General features: G+C 39.5%; 1 protein-coding gene across 8 annotated transcripts in view; it reads right to left on the bottom strand.

Annotated features, from left to right (window-relative positions):
- tns1b (tensin 1b) overlaps positions 1-19,409 on the bottom strand; it is a 216,131-nt gene that overhangs the window by 57,800 nt on the left and 138,922 nt on the right. For 7 of the 8 annotated variants that reach the window (XM_053496636.1, XM_053496634.1, XM_053496632.1 and 4 more), the window contains 2 exons: positions 10,982-11,023; positions 3,963-4,012 (listed from right to left, as the gene is read on the bottom strand). In XM_053496636.1, coding sequence (XP_053352611.1) covers positions 3,963-4,012; positions 10,982-11,023 — 92 coding nt within the window. Of the gene's footprint in view, positions 1-3,962; positions 4,013-6,201; positions 6,524-10,981; positions 11,024-19,409 lie in introns of those variants that run through there. The other variant, XM_053496638.1, reaches the window with a different exon arrangement.

Below are 19,409 nucleotides of genomic sequence, written 5' to 3' on the forward strand. Positions count from 1 at the left end.
GAAGAAATAATCCCACAGTGGTGAAAGATTGATGGTGGAGATAAACAAACGAGATATGAAAATGTACCGCATTCCATGTGTGCGGCTGAGCAGACCAAGCAAAACAATTTGGTCACTTGCAAGGAATGAGTTTGGGCTGAAGATATAACCACAATCAGGCCCCCAATCGCTAACCGCATTCTCTCTATGCAAACACATGGGAATATATTCGATCTGTGGCAGACGTACAAGCCCGCAGCAGCTTCTGCATCTGATCTGTTCGAAGGGGGCATGCTTGATAATCCAACCCAATCCATGGCGCTGTAAAGCGTCCTACTGCCTCTATACAGGATCAGTAGATCATTCAGAGGCTGGAGTGGTGTCTTAGAGAAATGTAGTGCATGGGAAAATCTGCTTCTCATCAAAAGCTTTTTCGATAGCTTTATTTAGCCTACCAGCACAAATTACCTGTGCATATCTCTCCAAGGCCAATTGCATTTCAGCACTGATTAAAACATTAAAAGTATCTTTAAAACAGATGCAAGCACAAAACAAGTGCTTTAACTTTTCTGCAAGAAACTTCACATTGATGCAGCAGCAATCTCACAAAGAAAATCTCAGAAAGAAAATCTCACAAAGAAATAAGAAAACAGAATTATTCTAAACAAGAAGGGTTGTCTTTAATTAAATTATGGAAATCACTTGTAGAAAATCAGGTGTAGGTATTTCGCCTGCCACGCGGAAGGCCCGGGTTCGATTCCCAGCCAGTGCCCAAACCCCAGCCACTGGATGCAGTGCCGGTCCCAAGCCCGGATAAAATAGAAGGGTTGCGCCAGGAAGGGCACCTGGCCTAAAAAACGGAAAAGTTGTAGTGCGGACTTGATATTCCGCTGTGGCAGCCCCCTTGCCGGGAACAGCCGAAAGACCAACAACAACAACAACTTGTAGAAAATCAGGTACTTCATATCTGAGCATTAATCAATTAAATTCAATCCCTCTTATACCACCTCTAATCCCTCTGGGCATGATTTCAAAATTTCTCAAAGGTGTGCTATGGAATCTGTCACCAGAACATGACAGTGAATCCTTTGGGTACTGGATGGCAGGGTAGGCTCTTAATGGATTTGACTTGTTTGTCCGGTGCATTCTATGGATGCTTGATCAGAATAAGATCTGGGAGTTTGGGACGCCAGGTCTTCAGCAGGGTCTTTTGCCTTCTGGGCCCCATAAGCAGCGGGCTGTTGTGTACTGGGTGTTGTTTTTGGTAAATTATGCTGCATTGACTGCATCAGCTTTTTTAGGAATAAAAATTCCAAATAGTAATTTTAAATCTTTAAAGAAATTATTGATTTATACCTTTATACATACTTTTGCTCATTGAGTTAGCAATGTGTTCCTACTGAACAAGCTGGAGACTCGTCTTCATTTGAGTGATACCAGATAATGTGATAATAAATAAATCCCTTCTATAATGTTATGCTATATGGTCAGATGTGAAAGTTTTAACCAGGAAAATGTTTCATGTTTCATTCAACATGAAGGCCACATGATTTACCATGAAGTCCATATTTTATGATAATCAGTCCCCCATGATAGGGTTTGATCATGTAACTCTGCATGTCACATCTGTAAAATGTATATGTAAATAATTGTACTGATGTGATAAATGAAACAACTCCTGACCTTATATTTATCTACAATTTCTGTTCTGAGAACTATTACTTTGTGACAATCTATATTGTTAAATGGTATACAAAGAAATCAAATTATGGAAAGATTCTGAGCATGCATACAAAATGAAGTACACTTAAGTAGTGTTATGTCTACACTGGCCAACAGCTGCTGTTCAGTTTCCAAGTGCATACTAACTTCCAGCATCCGCAAGTGCCAAAAAGTACAAGATATAACCATCATCTCCAAAGTCGACATACTGACATGCCTGTTAGAGAATAACTCCACAATACAGTTTAAAAAAAATCACTTTCATCCAATTTCTTTCTGTGCACCATAAAATTTTGCTGCCAGCATAGATTCACATGGGCTGCAATATGTTTTTCTCATTGAGGCTAAGTGGCCGAAAAACAAGGGTTTGCCATACCGCATTGAGAACTAACGAAGAATGATGATCCTCAGAGGAGGAAAAATAAAGATCACAGTATCTCTTTTCATCCTTCACAAAGAAAGAAAGTTGCAAAGCAGCCAAAAGTGCAGATGAAAGTGTTTCATAATTTAGGAACTGGGCAGTTCCTAAAATATGTAAAATTTGAGATGGTAATTCGTATGTTCAAATGTTTACATACAGCTTATAGTTTTGGGGACAAGAACAGGGCTTTAATGTCTAAAGGCTTCTTGGAAATCATTTTTATACTATGGCAAGTTTGATCGCACAGTATATTGAGGTAAATAGTCAATCATATGCCATACACTAAGAGACGTCAGTTTAAAAGTAGCTCAGGGCAACACTGAAAACTGTAACTAGTATACACTTATCAGTCCCTTCGTTAGATGCACCTGTTCAACCGCTCAGTGACAGAGTTCAGAGCAGACCAGACTGGCTCAAGCTGATAGAAAAACAACAGTAACTTAAGTAACACTTTTTTTTACAGCCAAGGTACCACCAAAGAGCATCCCTGAATGAACAACACGTAAACCCTTAAAGCAGTTGGACTACAGCAGCGAAAGACCACACTGGGTGCCTAACAACTGGAAAAAAACTAATGATAGGCAACAGAAGGTCGAAAAAACATTGGTTTTGGTCTGGTGCGTCTCAATTTCTGCTTTAACATCCAGATGGTACGGTAGAAGCATTTTACATTTACATCGATGGTATTGGGCAGATGCCCCATATTTAGATCTACATTTTCTTTATCTCATTATACAGCCGAGCAGTTAGGGGTTAATGGCCTCGCTCAAGCGCTCAACAGTGGCTACTTAGTGGTGCTGTGGTTTTGACACTGAGCTACCCCTGTTCTATTTGGCATAACCAAGATGAAAGCATGGACCCATCATGTCTTGTAACAACAGTTCAGACTGGTGGGGGTCTAATGGTGTGGGGGATATTTTATTGGCACACTTTGAGCTCCTTAGTACCATTAGAGCATTGTGTACAGTACATACCACAGCATACCTGAGTATTGCTGTTTACCATGTCCAACCCTTATCCAACCGTCTTCCAACCCTCTTCGGCTACATCCAGCAGGATTGCATGCAATTTCACAAAGCTAAAATCTCCTCAAATGGGTTATATATAATAAAAAGCTATGGCAATTTTAATAACCACTTTTTACAAATGTGATAAGCAGAAAAGCATCCCAGAGTCCAGAACACAATGAACCTCCTTGAGACAGATAAGGTAACATAGCAGAAGACACCATTGGTTTCCACTCTCATCAGTCAAGACACCTAAACTGGGAAGCTCAAGGCTAAAAAAGACCAGGTGATGGTTTGATGGCATAACTTTGTAAAAAAAAACATTTCTGGGTAATATCTACCATTTTTCTGTGTAACATATTTATTTCAAGCTGCAGTAGATTAGTTCACCTGTAGATTTATTCACCTTCTATACTAGCTTATTCTTGTACTGTTAGGCCGCTTGGGTCCTTGGGTATACATTTTAACCTACAGTATAACTTAAGGCTATGTAAAAGCTTTCACTTTGTGCCACATTTTTATTATAGCTGCACAAATTCTAACATAGTAGCCATTTCCATTCCATAGTCCTTACGTTTAGCTGCTGCACCTGACTGCAGAAATCTTATAATCCTGTGACACTGGGATACCGACCAACAAGTTTGGCCTTCAGCTATGACAAAATGCTTGAAGGATTGTTTAGCATAATCCTCAGTACGTCATCAATATGCGGAGCATGCACAATCATATGATCATCTTTCATTTAATTGGCACTAAGAATAGCCAGAAGAGCCAACATGATGAGTGTTACATATGGGCTTTAACAGAAGTACGGACAGCTGAGACGCTCTTACCTGGACGGTCTACGGCGTGACTCCATGCTTTTGGAAGATTTTGTCGATCCCTAAAAAATATAAAAGAAATTAAGTGAATCAGTTAATATTTTAATGCATTACAGGAAAGAAAATTAAGGGTTCAAATGGTTGGCGTGTTACAAAAATTCTTTCCAATGCTTGTGTGAATAAAGAAGTCTCTCTTTCATGCATGTGCACAAAATATAAACTGTACCAGGAATATTTATTGGGGAAAAAAAAGAAGAAAAAAAAACCCCTTTTCAAACCTTTCCAATAGAACATGTTTAACTTTTAGAATCACACTGTGACTGGGGTTAAACCAAGTCTACACACACAGTGTTTATGGTGCTCAGATGGAACTTGAAGCACAAGCACATCTTGGGATAGTGTTTGGGTCAGGTATAGTGCATGTTGTGATTATTCTGGAATTCTTCTCTCCAGTATTTTACACAGACTAATAAAAAGTGGCAGCTGGACATTTTCGCAATCAGAAAGGACCTAGCTTTCGCATTTGCCAATGATCTGTCTGTCATCTTTCCTTCATCCCTTTTTTCCCCCCAGAGTCCACATCATAGGTACCTATCATTAGTGGCCACAAATGACATTCGCTTAACGTTCCTTCTTCTCCTCTTAGCTACATCCCACTGTATATTCATATGCTACAGTAGATTACAGAGAACCAAACTTAGCAGCTCCATCTGAGCAGTTACATATGTGTTTCTCTCTAAAGTCTATTCATCCACTAAACGCGGAGTGACAGTCCTGTGAAATCCCAACCACGAAGAAAGCGTTGTGGTGTGGATCGAAGGTGTCTCACGAGTCACTTTGTCTAAAAAAGGAGAAGTGGAAAAACTTTCTGTGACTCAAGGGCTTTGTCATATTGAGGTGCATCCTTGAAAGTGCAGTTCCTTCCATTCAGCATTTAAATGACACGGTAGTGCACGTCCAAGGAGACCAAATAGAAACAATGCTTACAAAGAAAAACCCAGAATCCTACAAGATAATTATACACAGCACTTCTGGAAAGGACACATACTCTAGGCTGGATATGGCTATAATAATAGAAGGCTTTAATTATAATCATGAAATGTCATGTAAAGTGTCCTAATATTGTCTTCTTTTACCTCTACTGCGTAGCCTTGAGTTCTTTAGCTATATTATAAAATGAGTGTTTCTAGTCAAAATGCTGGAGAACTTCAGAATGTTTTTTTTTTTTTTTTGGAGCAGCATTGCATATCTGTACTGCGCTATGACACTATTGTTTATTATATGCCTGGAGTTATGGGAATATAATATGACATTTTAACTTAAGGAAACAAACACAGTGGTAAAAGCAGCCAGTCCTCCAAAAAAGATGTTTAAAACCTTGCTAAGTTAACATGAGTTCTTTCCACAGTCAATGTCAGGCTTTCATCAACTTGTTGATATTTAAGTGGCGTAGAAAAATGAATCGAAGTCCAATCGATTCAGATTGTAATCAGATAACAACTGTCACAATGTGTCCAGACAGTGCAGTCAGGTAAAAAAACAAAAAAAAAAACATATAATTTCAGGACTATATAATATAAAATGTAAAAATGTCCATACTGTATATAAAATGTTTTCCCTGTCTAATACGCATGGGATATATAATTGTCAAAGTATAGTATATGATTATGTTCCATCACGTCACTTTCAGACATAAATAACCATCTGCCAGGGATATTTCAAAAGATCTTCATTCTTAAGGCCAAGAAACAATAAAATAATCTATCATGCTTATAGAGAAAAAAAACCCTGTGTAACAAAAACTTCAGAAAAACATTATACAACGAGCAAGCACCAAGTACGTTCAACTCCAAAGCAGAACATTAAAACTCATCAGATCAAAACCAAACACACCCCCACCCCAATCATACTTCCTTTCCTAACCAAAAAAAAAAAAAAAAGGCTTCAAGGCTGGATTGGAGGCCTGTACACCCAGAGCAACACAGCGCCAGGCTCCAAAAAAACACCCACCCCTCCCTTAATCAACCCGCAATTACGAGCCCCAGAAGAGCCGCCAGAAGCGGGTGGGGGTGGTGAAGGGGGTCCCAGGCGATCTTGATCAAAACCAGCTGGACACGCAGCTTACGAGCACGTCTGACAAATTAACTATCGTATACACAACTTGGGGGTGGAGGATGAAAATGGTAAGAAAGAGACAAAAGAGGTCTAAAGCTTATAAAAAGTGGACGAAGATGAGCATGTGTGGTCCTACCTTCATCAGGTAGCCCGTGCTCCAGCGCCAGGCGCTGCGTATCGAGTTGAGGCGCCTCCGTAAAGAACCGCTGGGGTTCATGGCTGGGAAAGAGTGCTTTCTGTCGTTCTGCATTTTCCTCTCCTGCAGCAAACTTTGCAGTCCCAGAGCGAAAAAAAAAAGCCTCTATTTTGGGTCGGTGCCTCTCACAGGATGCCACATGGTTAGCCAAGAGCTACAGTAGACCACAGCTTGCGTTTTTGCCTTCTTTCTTTTACTCCCCCTTCTCCCTTTCACTTGTTTTCACTCCTTCTTTTGGTCGTTCTTGTTCAATCTCCTGCTCTCTACCTCCCGCCTTTTCCAACCTCCTCCTCTCTTTCACTTGTGTGGTATCCCTCCGTCCAACCCCTCCCTTCTGCCCCTACCTCCTTCTCTCCTCCCTCTTTCTTGAGATGTGTGTTTTTGGTTGCCACCCATGTGAGTCTGGTTCGGTTCTCCTCTCTTCCCAGTGTGGGTCAGGCACTAACAGCTGACTGGGGAACACCCTTCGAGATGTGTCAAAGGAAAAGATTACAAAGTTTTCAACTTTACCATCTTTCTATGATGAATAAGTCCGTGCACAGAGTTTTGCATCGGGTTTTCAAATCACATTCCAATTCCGAAAATGGCAAAAATGTTTATCTGAAGAGAGAAAGCAATTGAAAACGCTTTCCTTCTTCTTACGTCTGCTTTAAAATCTCTCCCCTTATCTTTATTCTCAAACTGCATGATATAATCAGAGAAGTCCAAAATAAGTCTTTCTATGAGTCACAGCAATCAGAAGACCTCAAACCACACACTGGCAAAAAAGAGATCCTGTGATTAGGTCATATGATCTTAAAAGCTTAATAATGCAAGAAAAACATGCAGGCTATCATGAGTCGAAGACGTCAGAAGAACTCCATTGTTATGTCCATAAGAAAGCCTAGAGCAGCATTTGGTGCAAATCCCAGTTGCAGGTTTAATTACACTTACTGAGGGCACTATCAAACCGATATATCTCTTAATATCAGCCACATGCTCTACACTTTCAAGACCACCTTCAAGTCTATACCCCAAGCTCGCGGACTGTACATGTAATTTCCAAAAATAATGGAATATGATGAATGACAACCTTAAGATATTTTGATCCAACAAAGACATCCAACAAAGCCTGGGTTTTGAAACACTTTGGATTTTGAATACTGAAGAAAGTCTGGGATAATCAACCTAAAAAAAAAAATCTGAAGAAATCAATCGTAGAAGGAGACTTAACCACTGGCAAGCTGTCCTCCGTGTTCCTTGGCTAAATCCTACTGATCTGGTTTTCTTCCTGCGTAAGATCTCATTCAGAGAAGCGCGTGCTATGAGGTTTGAAAAATGGGAATGGGAGGTCAAATGGAGGGTAATTTGTCTTAATTAAACCCACAGGCTGTGACACGAGGAAAGCAAATCACTTCTAATGCGATAACCAAATGACACAGGAAATGCATACGTCCCAGAAAAACATTTATTTATATATATATATATATATATATACGTTGTGTGCATGGATAACATTGTTTGGGTCAAATTACTTACATGGGAGATCATCCCTCAATGAAAGTGCTTCAAAGCTCAACCCAAGTTCTACTATGTATAATTCCATGTTTCCCCTAAACATATGCTGCCTCACGGCCAGAGGCTATGACACCCAATTTGTAATGTGATCCTTTCATACTTGCTTACTACAAACCAGTCCCGTACCAGAAAACGAGTCAAAACCTATATGTACCGTTCCAAGAGAAGGATATGACGGGAAACCAGCCTTACACAATACTTAACTATAATTTGCCACAGAAACACACAAAGCCGCACACACTCAGGCAGCGAAAATAAAACACAGATGCAAAGCAGTAAATCCACTTGTGTGTAAGCTATATTCTAAAGGATAAGCGTTCTTAAGAGTATTTACTGCATATCCTTCGGCTGAACTGTTGCACAACACAGCAGTAGGCTTTATGTGAAATATCAATGATTGATAGAAGCAGATTTATAAGATGTACAGGCACTTAAGTTGAATTCTCTATAGAGAACAAGAAAGCCCATGGTTGCATAGAACAAAGAACAACAATGCCCATGGTTCCATGTATCACAGTGCCTATAGACGAGTGTCCAAAAGTTACTATAATGGCAATAATCACCTGCCTTACATTCCCTAGAGCAGAATTGCCTACCCCACAATTTAATAAATAGTTATAATCACTTCACTCATCATTCTTAAAGCTGTTAAGGTCTCCAAATCATTGAAAGCCTTTATCACCGCTTTCTGCATAGAAGTCTCAAAGGGCGGAAGGTAACGGAATATTTGGCATCTGAACAGTACTCCGAGTACGCAGGCCATTAATCATGCACATGCAATATCGTCTGCACTTACTCTCTCTCTCTCATTCGTTATTCCGTTTAACCTGTACAGGGCTTATCCTAGCAGGAGGCCTGGAACCGTTCCCTTTGGGGTGTCAATCCATCACAGGGCACACAAGCACACACTCAGTTATTCACTACGGGGAATTTTGAAATGCACATTAGCCTCGTCTGCATGTTTTTGGATTGTGGGAGACAATCCAAAAACATACACTCAGACTACAATGCTAACCTCCATGTCACTGTGCTGCCATATCGTATGGAAATTTAAACAACACCAATTCCATCTTGCACAATTGGTTTATCTTTCCTTAAATTATATGTATACCCTTAGAACAGAGGGTTCTCTTTCTGGCAAATTGTCCAACTTAGAAAGCTACAATTGGTATATCTGCATACTTAATACACTTACAGTCAAATATTTATTTTACCGTGAAGGCACTGTCAAGCAGAACGACTTAATTTAAGTCTTTGTTGAAATAAAGTTCCAAGTTTGTTGAAAAATTATTGCTTGAGTCTCGTTAAAATTCAACAATAGTGCTACTCAGTAGCAGAAGAGAAAAATGTAGAGCTTATGATAATGCTATGGCCAAAAGCACAACTGACCATGTGGAAGGGGTGGCATACTCTCTCTCTCTCTCTCTCTCTCTCTCTCTCTCCCTCTCTCTCTCTCTCTCTCTCTCTCTCTCTCTCTCTCTCTCTCTCTCTCTCCTCTATCAATCACAACTAATCATGGGTGGCTGGAAGCTCATGCATGAGAAAGGTAATGCTTTTCTTCAACAGCAGTTGGCTGGCCTCATGTATTCTGGAGGAAGTATGCCTTTAGTCTCCCAGATTGGAAGCAGTCGTATTACAGAGGAGACATAACTCTTTTGTGGGAATTGTCCAGAAAATAAATTAAGGAGAAAATTAACTAAAAAAAACATCTTGGGAAAACGTCTATGCAATACTTTCTTCTTCTAATTAGGTATAGGAATACGCATGTTAAATATGATAAATGCACCTGTACGTGAGTTTTTACTCTGACAATAGAATAGGGAAATACACATACAGTATATACACATAAAATTTGTATATCACATAGACCAACAGTATTGTGCCAAAGTCTTGAGCCACCCATCATTTTTTCATTTCGCTTCCAAATATTCAGACTATTTTTAACGTAGTCTTGAGGAATAGTCCTCCAGACTTCCTGAATGGCTTTTGGCTCTTATTTTTAACAACTTTTGGCTCTCATTTTCAGTCCAGTCCCTGTACCTGAGCAGTTTCAAATAATATTTTTGTTTGTTAAGCCTCACAGTGACCTATGAATCATTTAAGCATAAAACGATCTAGCCAATGGGGATGATAACAGATGATCAGGCCGGTGATTAGTATACTGGTGATGCTGAATATTATGTGGTTGGAACGGACGAGAGGGGAAATGAGGTTGCTGTTGAGGTTGTTTTATTAACACTCATTTTTAAAACAGTACTGTATATTGTGAAATACAGGAAGCAAGCTTTTTAAAGATATATGACAGTTTATGATTGTGCCAACTGTGCAGCACTTAGGCTTACTACTTCGGTTGCTACATTTCAGACAATGTGGTCACTGTGAGTTGGGGAAAAATATATATTTTTTAAATTTTGCTTGGATTTTGCGAATTGTTTTCAGACATCTTACATATGAAATCAATACAACAAATCTGGAAAATGATTGCCGTGACTAAAAATCACTCCTAAAACAGAAAAATGGCTATAATTGTGTTCATCATATTCTCCAGAGCAGCTGTGAACATCTGTCATACAGTGCAAAAGACAACCGTGACTGTCAATGAAAAGACAGTCACATACTTCACATACGCCATAATCATTCACATACGTAACTCTACATCGAAAAGTCTGCAGTGCACATCAAATCTGTATGGTTAGTCGTGTGCAGTTGTGGTCCAAAAAGCACAAGTGTTTTTTGGCTGCGTATTAGGGGGTAGAGCAGGCAGAAGCGGAGCATTCATAAGGGGCACTGGTTTGTTGCCGAAGTGTTCACAGGCCCGAGCTATGGCATGATGTTCACACTGGAGATTTTTTTTTCCTTCGCCTGCTTTAAACACAGGAGGTGTTTTGACTGGCCAGCTCCACACCAGCCTGAGTCCATCATGCACTTTTGTGAGGTTCACTTTAGCTAATGTAACCAATAATTTGTGGTTTATTCTGCATGACTTTTAGACTAGTGAGGTTTATAGCACGGCAACTGCATAGCAACAATTTCAAAGTCAGACCTAAATATTTACACGCTATAAACCAGTAAGATTTAAAACAATATTGTAGCTCAGATTACAACAGGAAATTAAGCATTGATATACTTTTAACAAAAATTCAAATATATCGATTGTGCTTACCATCGTTTCTACATGTTTTAATGGGATGTCGTTGCTGGGAGCCTGAAAAACATAAGGGAAAAGAAAACTGTGAGAAACCTGGTCAGGTGTTTAAAAAAAAGCAGCTGAGAGGCAAACTGTGGAAAAAGCCTGCAGGTGTTCCCCGTGCCAGCACCTTGGCATGGCACTGCTTCAGTTCATTGCCTTTCAGGAGAAAATGTAAAGGTCAGCTTTGCCAGCTTAAAACAAGAAGGTGAAACATGCATCAACAGGGAATTACCGATCAGCACCACTGTTTAGTATATTACTGCTTCTTACCCTTTATAAAAATAAATGAGGAAGACTAGTCCCTACTCTCGAAGTTTCTTTCTCTCCTAATTTTTTCTTTTTTATCTGCTTTTTTCTTTTATATGGCTTGCTCATTAGGGAACTAAATCTACAGTACATCCAGATTTCTGTAAAGTTGCTTTGGGACAATGTCTATTTTTAAATGTGATGCAAAAGTAAAAAGTGAGTTGCATTTAATTAAAAGCTTTGTTTTCTCCCTGTGGTCTTTATGACCAGCGTCCGTTGAGATACAACAGTGTATTCATAACTTTTTAACTTCTGATTTTTTTAATGATAAAAAGTATAACTTATTTTAATTTCGTGCAATTGTTACTGTATATGTACAAGGGACAGAGGTTTTATGATATATATATATATATATATATGTGTGTGTGTGTGTGTGTGTGTGTGTGTGCACATTAAATTTGATGGCATGGAGGTCTCATCCAAAGAGTTACATTAAAAAGGCACACAGACATGGGCTGGTCTCAGTGTGTAGGAGCATCGATAAACAACCTGTGTAAATATTTAGACAAGACCACATAGCTTCACCATTAGTCAATGAGAGCAAAGGAGAGAAAATCTGACCGGTGCTCCAACAGCACCATATACAGAAGTGAAACCCAGACTTCAGCAGAAGACTTGGCCCAGAGCAAAGTGTTCATTTATGGCTAGTTACAACCCTCTGGACCCATGATGTCATCAGCCAAGGCAACTCAATCTACCGAAAGTCACATTAGTGTTATACCCGTGCAAGACAACCTTGCCTGTTCAACAGAACAAGTATCTGGAGGAAAATCTTTTAATAGTGCCAAACATAGCAGAGTAAGTAATAGTTATGACCTATACTTTTGTTTTCATATTGGGTAACTGTGGTTCTTTAAACTACTGTTGAACCTGAAGGGATGGGACGTGGGAGGAGGGGGGCGAAGTGGAATACATATCAAAGATGTAAACTGCGTCCAGGAAATGAACATAACGGATGAACCGCTGTGACTTGGATTTTAAGGAAATTCACAACAGCTTTACTTCAGTCAAAACCCGAACCACCCGCCGGCTGAGTGGTCACTGATGTAATGTGAATCATCAAATCCTAGCTCTGCAAGAGGCTCTGCCTGTCTGTCTCATTGTCTGAGAAATAGAATCTCTGGGAAAACACCAGGACTGCACCTCTAAAAGCATGAAATGTTAAATGTAGTAATACTAAATGTAGGGTTGTCAGTACTGCTCAATTCATAATGAGCTTCCAGACGTTCTGAAAAATCTTAGTCTCAAGCTAGCCAGCTGCCAGAAACAACTGAATCACACATACATGAGTGTGTTGGTTAAAATTCTTGTTAAAACCACAAAACCAACTCTGATTGATTGATAACTCAATAGCACTAGTGTAGTTTGTGAAAATAGTTAATGCAACTTCAGTAAGATGGCAAAGGACGGTTGAGAGACGTCGCCGCTAAGAAAAAGCCAGTAGTCATAGCTGAAAATGCTGTGATTTGCTTTGGGAGTGACAAGAATGGGCAGGATTAGGAATGAGTATATTAGAGGGACAGTGCAGAATGGTTTGGGGACAAAGTTAGAGAGGCTAGATTAAGATGGTTTGGACATGTGCAGAGGAAGGATGAGTGGTATATCAGGAAGTATATGTTGAAAATGGAACTGTCAGACAAGAGGGAAAAAAAGATAGGCCCAAGAGAAGGTTAATGGATTTGGAGAGGGAGGACATGCAGGAGGTTGGACTGACAAGGGAAGAAGTGGAAGAGACGGAGTAAGATGGAGACAAATGGTCCACTGTGGTGACCCCTAATAGGAGCAGCCAAAAGTAGATAAATGAAAAGAAGAAGAAGAAGAACTTCAGTAAGCACTCTGTCCTGCTCAGGGTCACAGTGGACTTTGAATGTATTCTGGGGAGATAGTCGTCACGGTAACCCTAACCCAAGGATGTCCAGTCTTATCCAGAAAGGGAAAGCATGGGTGTTTTTGTTTTCAACCAACAGAAGGGTATTATTCAATTATTAAATTAAAACTGAAGAATATGGAGGAAAACTACACAAACCTGCCCAAAAACGAACCTTGGCACTGAGAGGCACCAACACCACTTTTTATCACCATGCAAACCTGAATGAAATACAATACACTGAAGCGTATTCAAGTCTATACACGCATCGTTTACAAACCCGTGGTCATTAGCCCAGTCATTTCCTGCAGTGCGCAGTTCTCACATATAAGGGTTTGGATTTGGAAGGCTACTTTGACTCCTGGGAAGAGTTGCATAACGTACAAACCAACCAGCAACAAAAACACAGTGTGGATTTGTCGATAAGCCAGATTTCGAGGCTTTGTTCCTCTCCAATAAGTCTGGCAGTCAGTCTTCATCTTTGTGGTAAGGGCCTGAGGAGCAGCCTGGCTGCAATGAGGTGTGAGGTCATGTGCTTTATGACTGTGGTGCCGAGGATCCTCCACACCCTTTTCTCACACTGCATGAACAGTCTACACTGCCAACGTCTTTAAAAAAAAAACCTTCCTTCTTTACTCATTCCATTGTTGCTTACCCTCTTCTGGATTACTAATTATAAGATACTCATAGAAGACATTCTGTATTTTTTTGATATATTTATTGCTAGTTTAATTTTCTCTGTGTTTTTCAGATGTTAAAAAGTGTTAAATCGCTGAGGTCACTTTTACAGGAAAATGTATCATGGGATCCATCTGTTGTATTTGGCCTATTGTTATTACTCGTTCACCCATCGTCTGCGCCACTTCATCTTGTATACAGGGTCGCAGGGGGGCTGGAACCTATTTCAGGAGACTTTGGGCAAAAGACGGTACACCCTGGATGGATTGCCAATCCAATCAATTAATAAAGGCATTATTATTATTATTTTAATGCTTTTTCCCTCCTTGTTGGATGTGTTGTAACGGTATAATGCCTTCCTGCCATCTCTATTTATATCTGTATCTGTATTCAGATTTAAACTCAAAGTGTGTGTGTAGCCTTATCTGAAACACTTTCCAGAATGCTTTCCTCTAATTATTCTCTTATGATGTTGAAACTACATAACTGTTTTATTCTACGGCAAATTTACCATAATGTTCATGGAAGGTCTTACAGTATCTTTCTTCCTGGTTAAAATGTGTATGAAATTGTGGTTCATTCTTGTATAGTAAAGTTAGCTGTTGGTGTCTTGCAGGTGTATCTCAGACTTTTGTTTCAAAAGAAATTATTAAAAAAAAATAAAAAACTAGCTGTGATTGTTGCCCACTACCCTGATGTATAATAGAATTCTATTCTTCTTTTCTCTATTATATTTTCATTTTTTATGGTTTTCCCATGCTGTGTTATTATGTATAGTCATTTTTTATAGCAATGTTTTTTTTTTTTTTTACAGGATCAGGTTGCAAGCTTGACACTCAACCCTCCGGGCTTTGAGACCCACAAGAGCAGGGTGATTTTCTCTGGGCATAGGTTCAAGGGCCGTGCCCAAGGGACCAACTGTGGAAACACGGAAGTGACAGGGCTCAATCCCCCAACCCTCCAGTCAGCAACCCAAAGATTCTACTTCCTGAGCCACCCCTGCCTCAGTATACTTTCCAGCCTTTCCTTTAATAAACCATTTCCATATTCTTGTCACTTAAAATAGAATAGGTTCCCCTTTGAGAAGGATTCTCTCAAGTTCTTTCTTCTGTTGGTTCCAGCACGACCAATCCACAAATATTATGTTTTGATTTTGTTATAATAATAGTTTGAATAAATTATTTAAACAATATTTAGTCTGCATATTAGTCTGTTTGTAAAGACTGAATTTGAGCAAAATTGATTGTTTTTGTTCTTTTTTTTGCTGGTTTCATTGGGGCTGAAAATGTTCTCAAAGTCATTGAGCTCATTGCTCAGCTATGGTAATGAAAAACAGTAAACAATCATTTGCCAAGTGTAGCAAAAAAAAAAATCATAAAAATGATCATGAAGTGCACAGAACCGGTGCTAAATAAATAATTAGATTTATTTTGTGCATCAGCCTTTCTTTTCTTTCTTTTTTTTTTTTATTTAGCAGTCCAAATATCCAGAACACCATGCATTTCTTTAGGATTACAGGCTGTTTTGGCTCAGTTCGTGGCTTATGGTTCTGCTAACACTCTATGTTTAAAAGTACTGTATGTGGCCACTTGTCTAAAAACCCATGTTTGCTAAACATCCCATTCCAGATCTAGTGCCCCTTTCTCTTCTGGAAGTACATGTTCAGCCTTCAGCCATTAGTGAGGCCTGCATTCCAATTCATTCCAAAGGTGTGCAGCGGGGTTGTGGTCAGGTCATGCTAGACTTGACTTGGAAATGAACCATCTCACTCAGACACTCTCAGACGTGTTGTTTTGGTCCGTATCCAAGTTCAGTTGTTGTGTTCTAACCAGCCCGAACCAATCAGACCAAGAAGAAAAAGGCTACATGGGTTGAGTCAAGTGGATTGCATGTGGCCTTTTGACTATCGACCCCTGATTACTCTCATTAGACCTTAGACAATCTTCTAGCTGCACAGCTGAACTCACATTTCCAGACAGTTTGTTCTATCGTGCTGTTTCCCAATGACTGTCTGGGTGGTTGTTACAAGCCACTGCCTCTTGCACGCTGCACTTTCACCTGCAATTCAGCATATACCACAGCTAGGACACATGGTGGCCAGCTTAGAGGAGACTGCAGTGCCATTCTTCAATACATTCCTTTCACCTCCACAGGCGCACTAAAGTGTACAGGCACTGTGCCCTCTAATGTGGGCCTTTACTTATCACATGGGTTTACCGCTTCTGTAAGTGTTTCTAGGGATTCAAATTATAGTCCACTTCAGAGCAAATGTTAGAAAGAAAATAAACGTTACAGGGAGTTTTCTAAATGAAGGGAACAAAAACAATGAACAGAGCCTCCTTTAAAATAGCCCGGAGCTAAAAATAAGACTTAGCAGTACTCATTTGAAAACCATGGGAAAGTTTGTTTTGTTGAGTCCACAGCCTACTATCTACTATAAAAGAGTGTGTGCTGTCTTTCGTATAGAGAAAAAAACAGGTCGTTAGAGGAGTGACTGTAAATAGCTGCTATAACATAAGTGATAACAGGAAATACCGTGTTTTGCAGTAATTGCACAACATTAAATTCGATAAATAGGTAAAAAAAAAAACTTAAAAAAACAATTTTTTTACTGTTCGCATTGATATATTGCCATGATGTATACAGTAAAGTGTATCATTCATTCATCAACGGTTTCAGTTTTTGACATTTTGCTATTTAAATGACATTTTGCTCGAGATACCACTTTATATTTCTGCATTTATTTTCCCTCTGTACTGACTAGGCTTCCAGTCCCAGCTGCTGAAAAACATCCCCACAGCAGGATACTGCCACCACTGTGTTTGGCTGTAGGGAGGAATTTAATAAGGTGATGCATAGAGCCTGACTTCCTAATTCAAAATAGTTCAATCGTTGTGTCATCGGCGTAGAGGATTTCATTTCTTATGCTCTAAAAATCCTGAAAGAAGGCTTTTTGGCAAACTCCCAGCGGGTTGTCACATGCTTTTTAGTGAGGAATGGTATCTGTCTGGCCGCTTTACCATAGAGGCCTGATTGGTGAGTGCTACAGTGATGGTTGTTTTCACTCTAGCATACACCTTTTTGTTGACACCTTATAAAGAAAGCTGTATCCATCCATCTATCCATCCAGGAACCTTCATAGTCCAAGTAAGGACCAAGGAGGCCAATGGTGACCATTCTATTTATTCCCATTTTCACAACCGTGGTACGATCTCCAGTTAACATTTAATTTAGAAACATAAATCAGCTTAATGTGCATGTCTTTGGTCTGTGGGAGGAAACTGAAGTACCCGAAAGAAACCCACCAAGCACTGGGAGAAGATGCAAACTTCATGCACACAGACCCCGAGGCAGGAATCAAAGACAGGGTTGTGTGCCTTTCCTAATTATGTCCAATTAAGTCAGTTAGGCACAGACGGACTCTAATCAAGTTCTAGATGCATTTTAAGGACTACTGATGAAAGCAGGACGCAGTACAGCTTAACTGAAAGTGTCATAGCAAAGACGTCCGTTACTGTAAAGTAAGACACATGCCGGTCTATATAAGGTGTCAAAGCTTCTCCCACATCACGCTGGTGTCGAATATTTTACTATAACAGAATTTCATGTATCATTCCTCAAAAATGTCGCTCCTTTTCTACAGTTTTCATGTAGTCCTTTACATTTGTATCAGGCATTAATAAAATAATTCTGTACAGCATGAAAATTCTGATTCATGCACATTACTTTAACTGGAATAATCTCCAAATGCTTCATTATAATGTGATCCACATTCATATTCTCCATCACATCTGGTCAGCTCTCTTTAGGGCTGCGAAGGGGAAGTGCTGGGTGTGTGCTGGGGTTTCTCAGACTCCCTTCCTCTTCTCCTGACGTGGCTCACAATCTCTAAATACACTGTCTTTGTTTGGTTCCTTTGTTTTCCCCCATCACATTGGTTTCCTAAAACATCTTTAATTTTAACTTCTTCATTGTTTTGCAAAAACCGCAGCTTGTTCTCCATCCTTATGATTATCCCGTAGAGCAAAAGTTATACCTTAGATTGTTGCAAAGCACTGACATTGCCGACTCCTTCTAAATTATTAAGTCAAAGTCGCCATAATTAACAAGCATGCATTTTGTTGGTTGAATAAAAACGTGTTCATTATTAGGCTTAGAAAAAGAGCTACTCAAATAACAACACACATTCCCACTAATTACAATCAAACAGTGCTGTAGCATAAAGCATTTACATCTTACAGTACATTTTGGTTAGATTTTAAACCATACAGTTCCTGTGTCTAGTATTCTTCTTACCCTGTAGTGTAGATATTTTAATAACTTGTATGTGAACAGCAGTTAAGCATAGATTTATGTTCCTATGAAAATACCTCAAACCACAGCACTCCATGAATATAGCTATACTTGTCTGATGAATGATTAGGGGGAGAAAAAAAAAACTGCATGCTCTTTTTCCAGAGTGAGTACACATTTAGTCACAGAGACTTACCCATTTTTAAAAAGCTGATCCAATTTGCAGGATTCGAAACACAAAACAAGCTAAAAGGAGGAGGACGTGGGAGATATCTAACATTACTTACAACTCTTTATATAGTCCGGTGCCTCCTACTGGAGAGTACACACATCCAGTGTTTTTTTTGTTTTTAATTTGCTCCAACGTGCCAAAAAAGTTAATCGGGGGAGATTGGAGGTTGGGTACGGTGTGTATCATGACCAAAAAAAAAAGCCTTGTAATTTATCCAGAACATGGGATTATCTAAAACCTGTGTACACCAGCTGGATGGGAAGGCCGGCAGCTGCTTGATCTGGCCAGCATGAGTTTCCTGTAAAAGTGTCCCACACTGAACGCCTAAAAAGGACATGTTATTCTACTTATCTCCAGAGCAATGTGATTTACACATGGCTCAGCCCACCACAGCTGAAACCGTAACATTTAATAAATAAAAAACGGACACTGGCTAGTATGATCTTGGTCAAGAGTAAGAGTGCAAATTAGTTCTATGGGGAATATTACTGAATATTGTACATACGTCAGCAACAGGTGGCTGTGTTTTTAGGTTTTAATATCAAATCGCCTGCTTAACCCTTCTTGGGTGTAGCATGCACACTTGCACAATTTAAACTTGGTTTATGCACAGTCCAAAAATAAAATTTAAAATGTTAAATCTTTTGAGACAATGATTTAACATTATATACAACAGTTAGTTATGACCGAGCAACCTGATTATACGAGCAGTGATAATGGACGGAAACAACATTGGGATGTTTAACTGTATGTATCACTCCTCACCACAGGTGTTCTGCAATCGTTAACTGTACTGACAGTAAAACTAGGCCTGTACGGTCTGCTATACTTAGGAGAGAGAGCAAGTGCCTGACTCAAAATGCATGCAAAACCAGTCACAGAAGAAAACACTGATGGCGTTATGTCATCGTAAAACAAAACGACTTTGACTTCTTAATAATTGCTTCGAAGTCATTCTAAATCCCATCTGAGCTATCGGTGTTGTTTTATTCCTGACTACAAATCTAAGCAGCTCACAATAAAAG

This window comes from Clarias gariepinus, chromosome 5 (assembly GCF_024256425.1).
Source record: "Clarias gariepinus isolate MV-2021 ecotype Netherlands chromosome 5, CGAR_prim_01v2, whole genome shotgun sequence".
Classification (NCBI taxonomy): Eukaryota; Metazoa; Chordata; class Actinopteri; order Siluriformes; family Clariidae; genus Clarias; species Clarias gariepinus.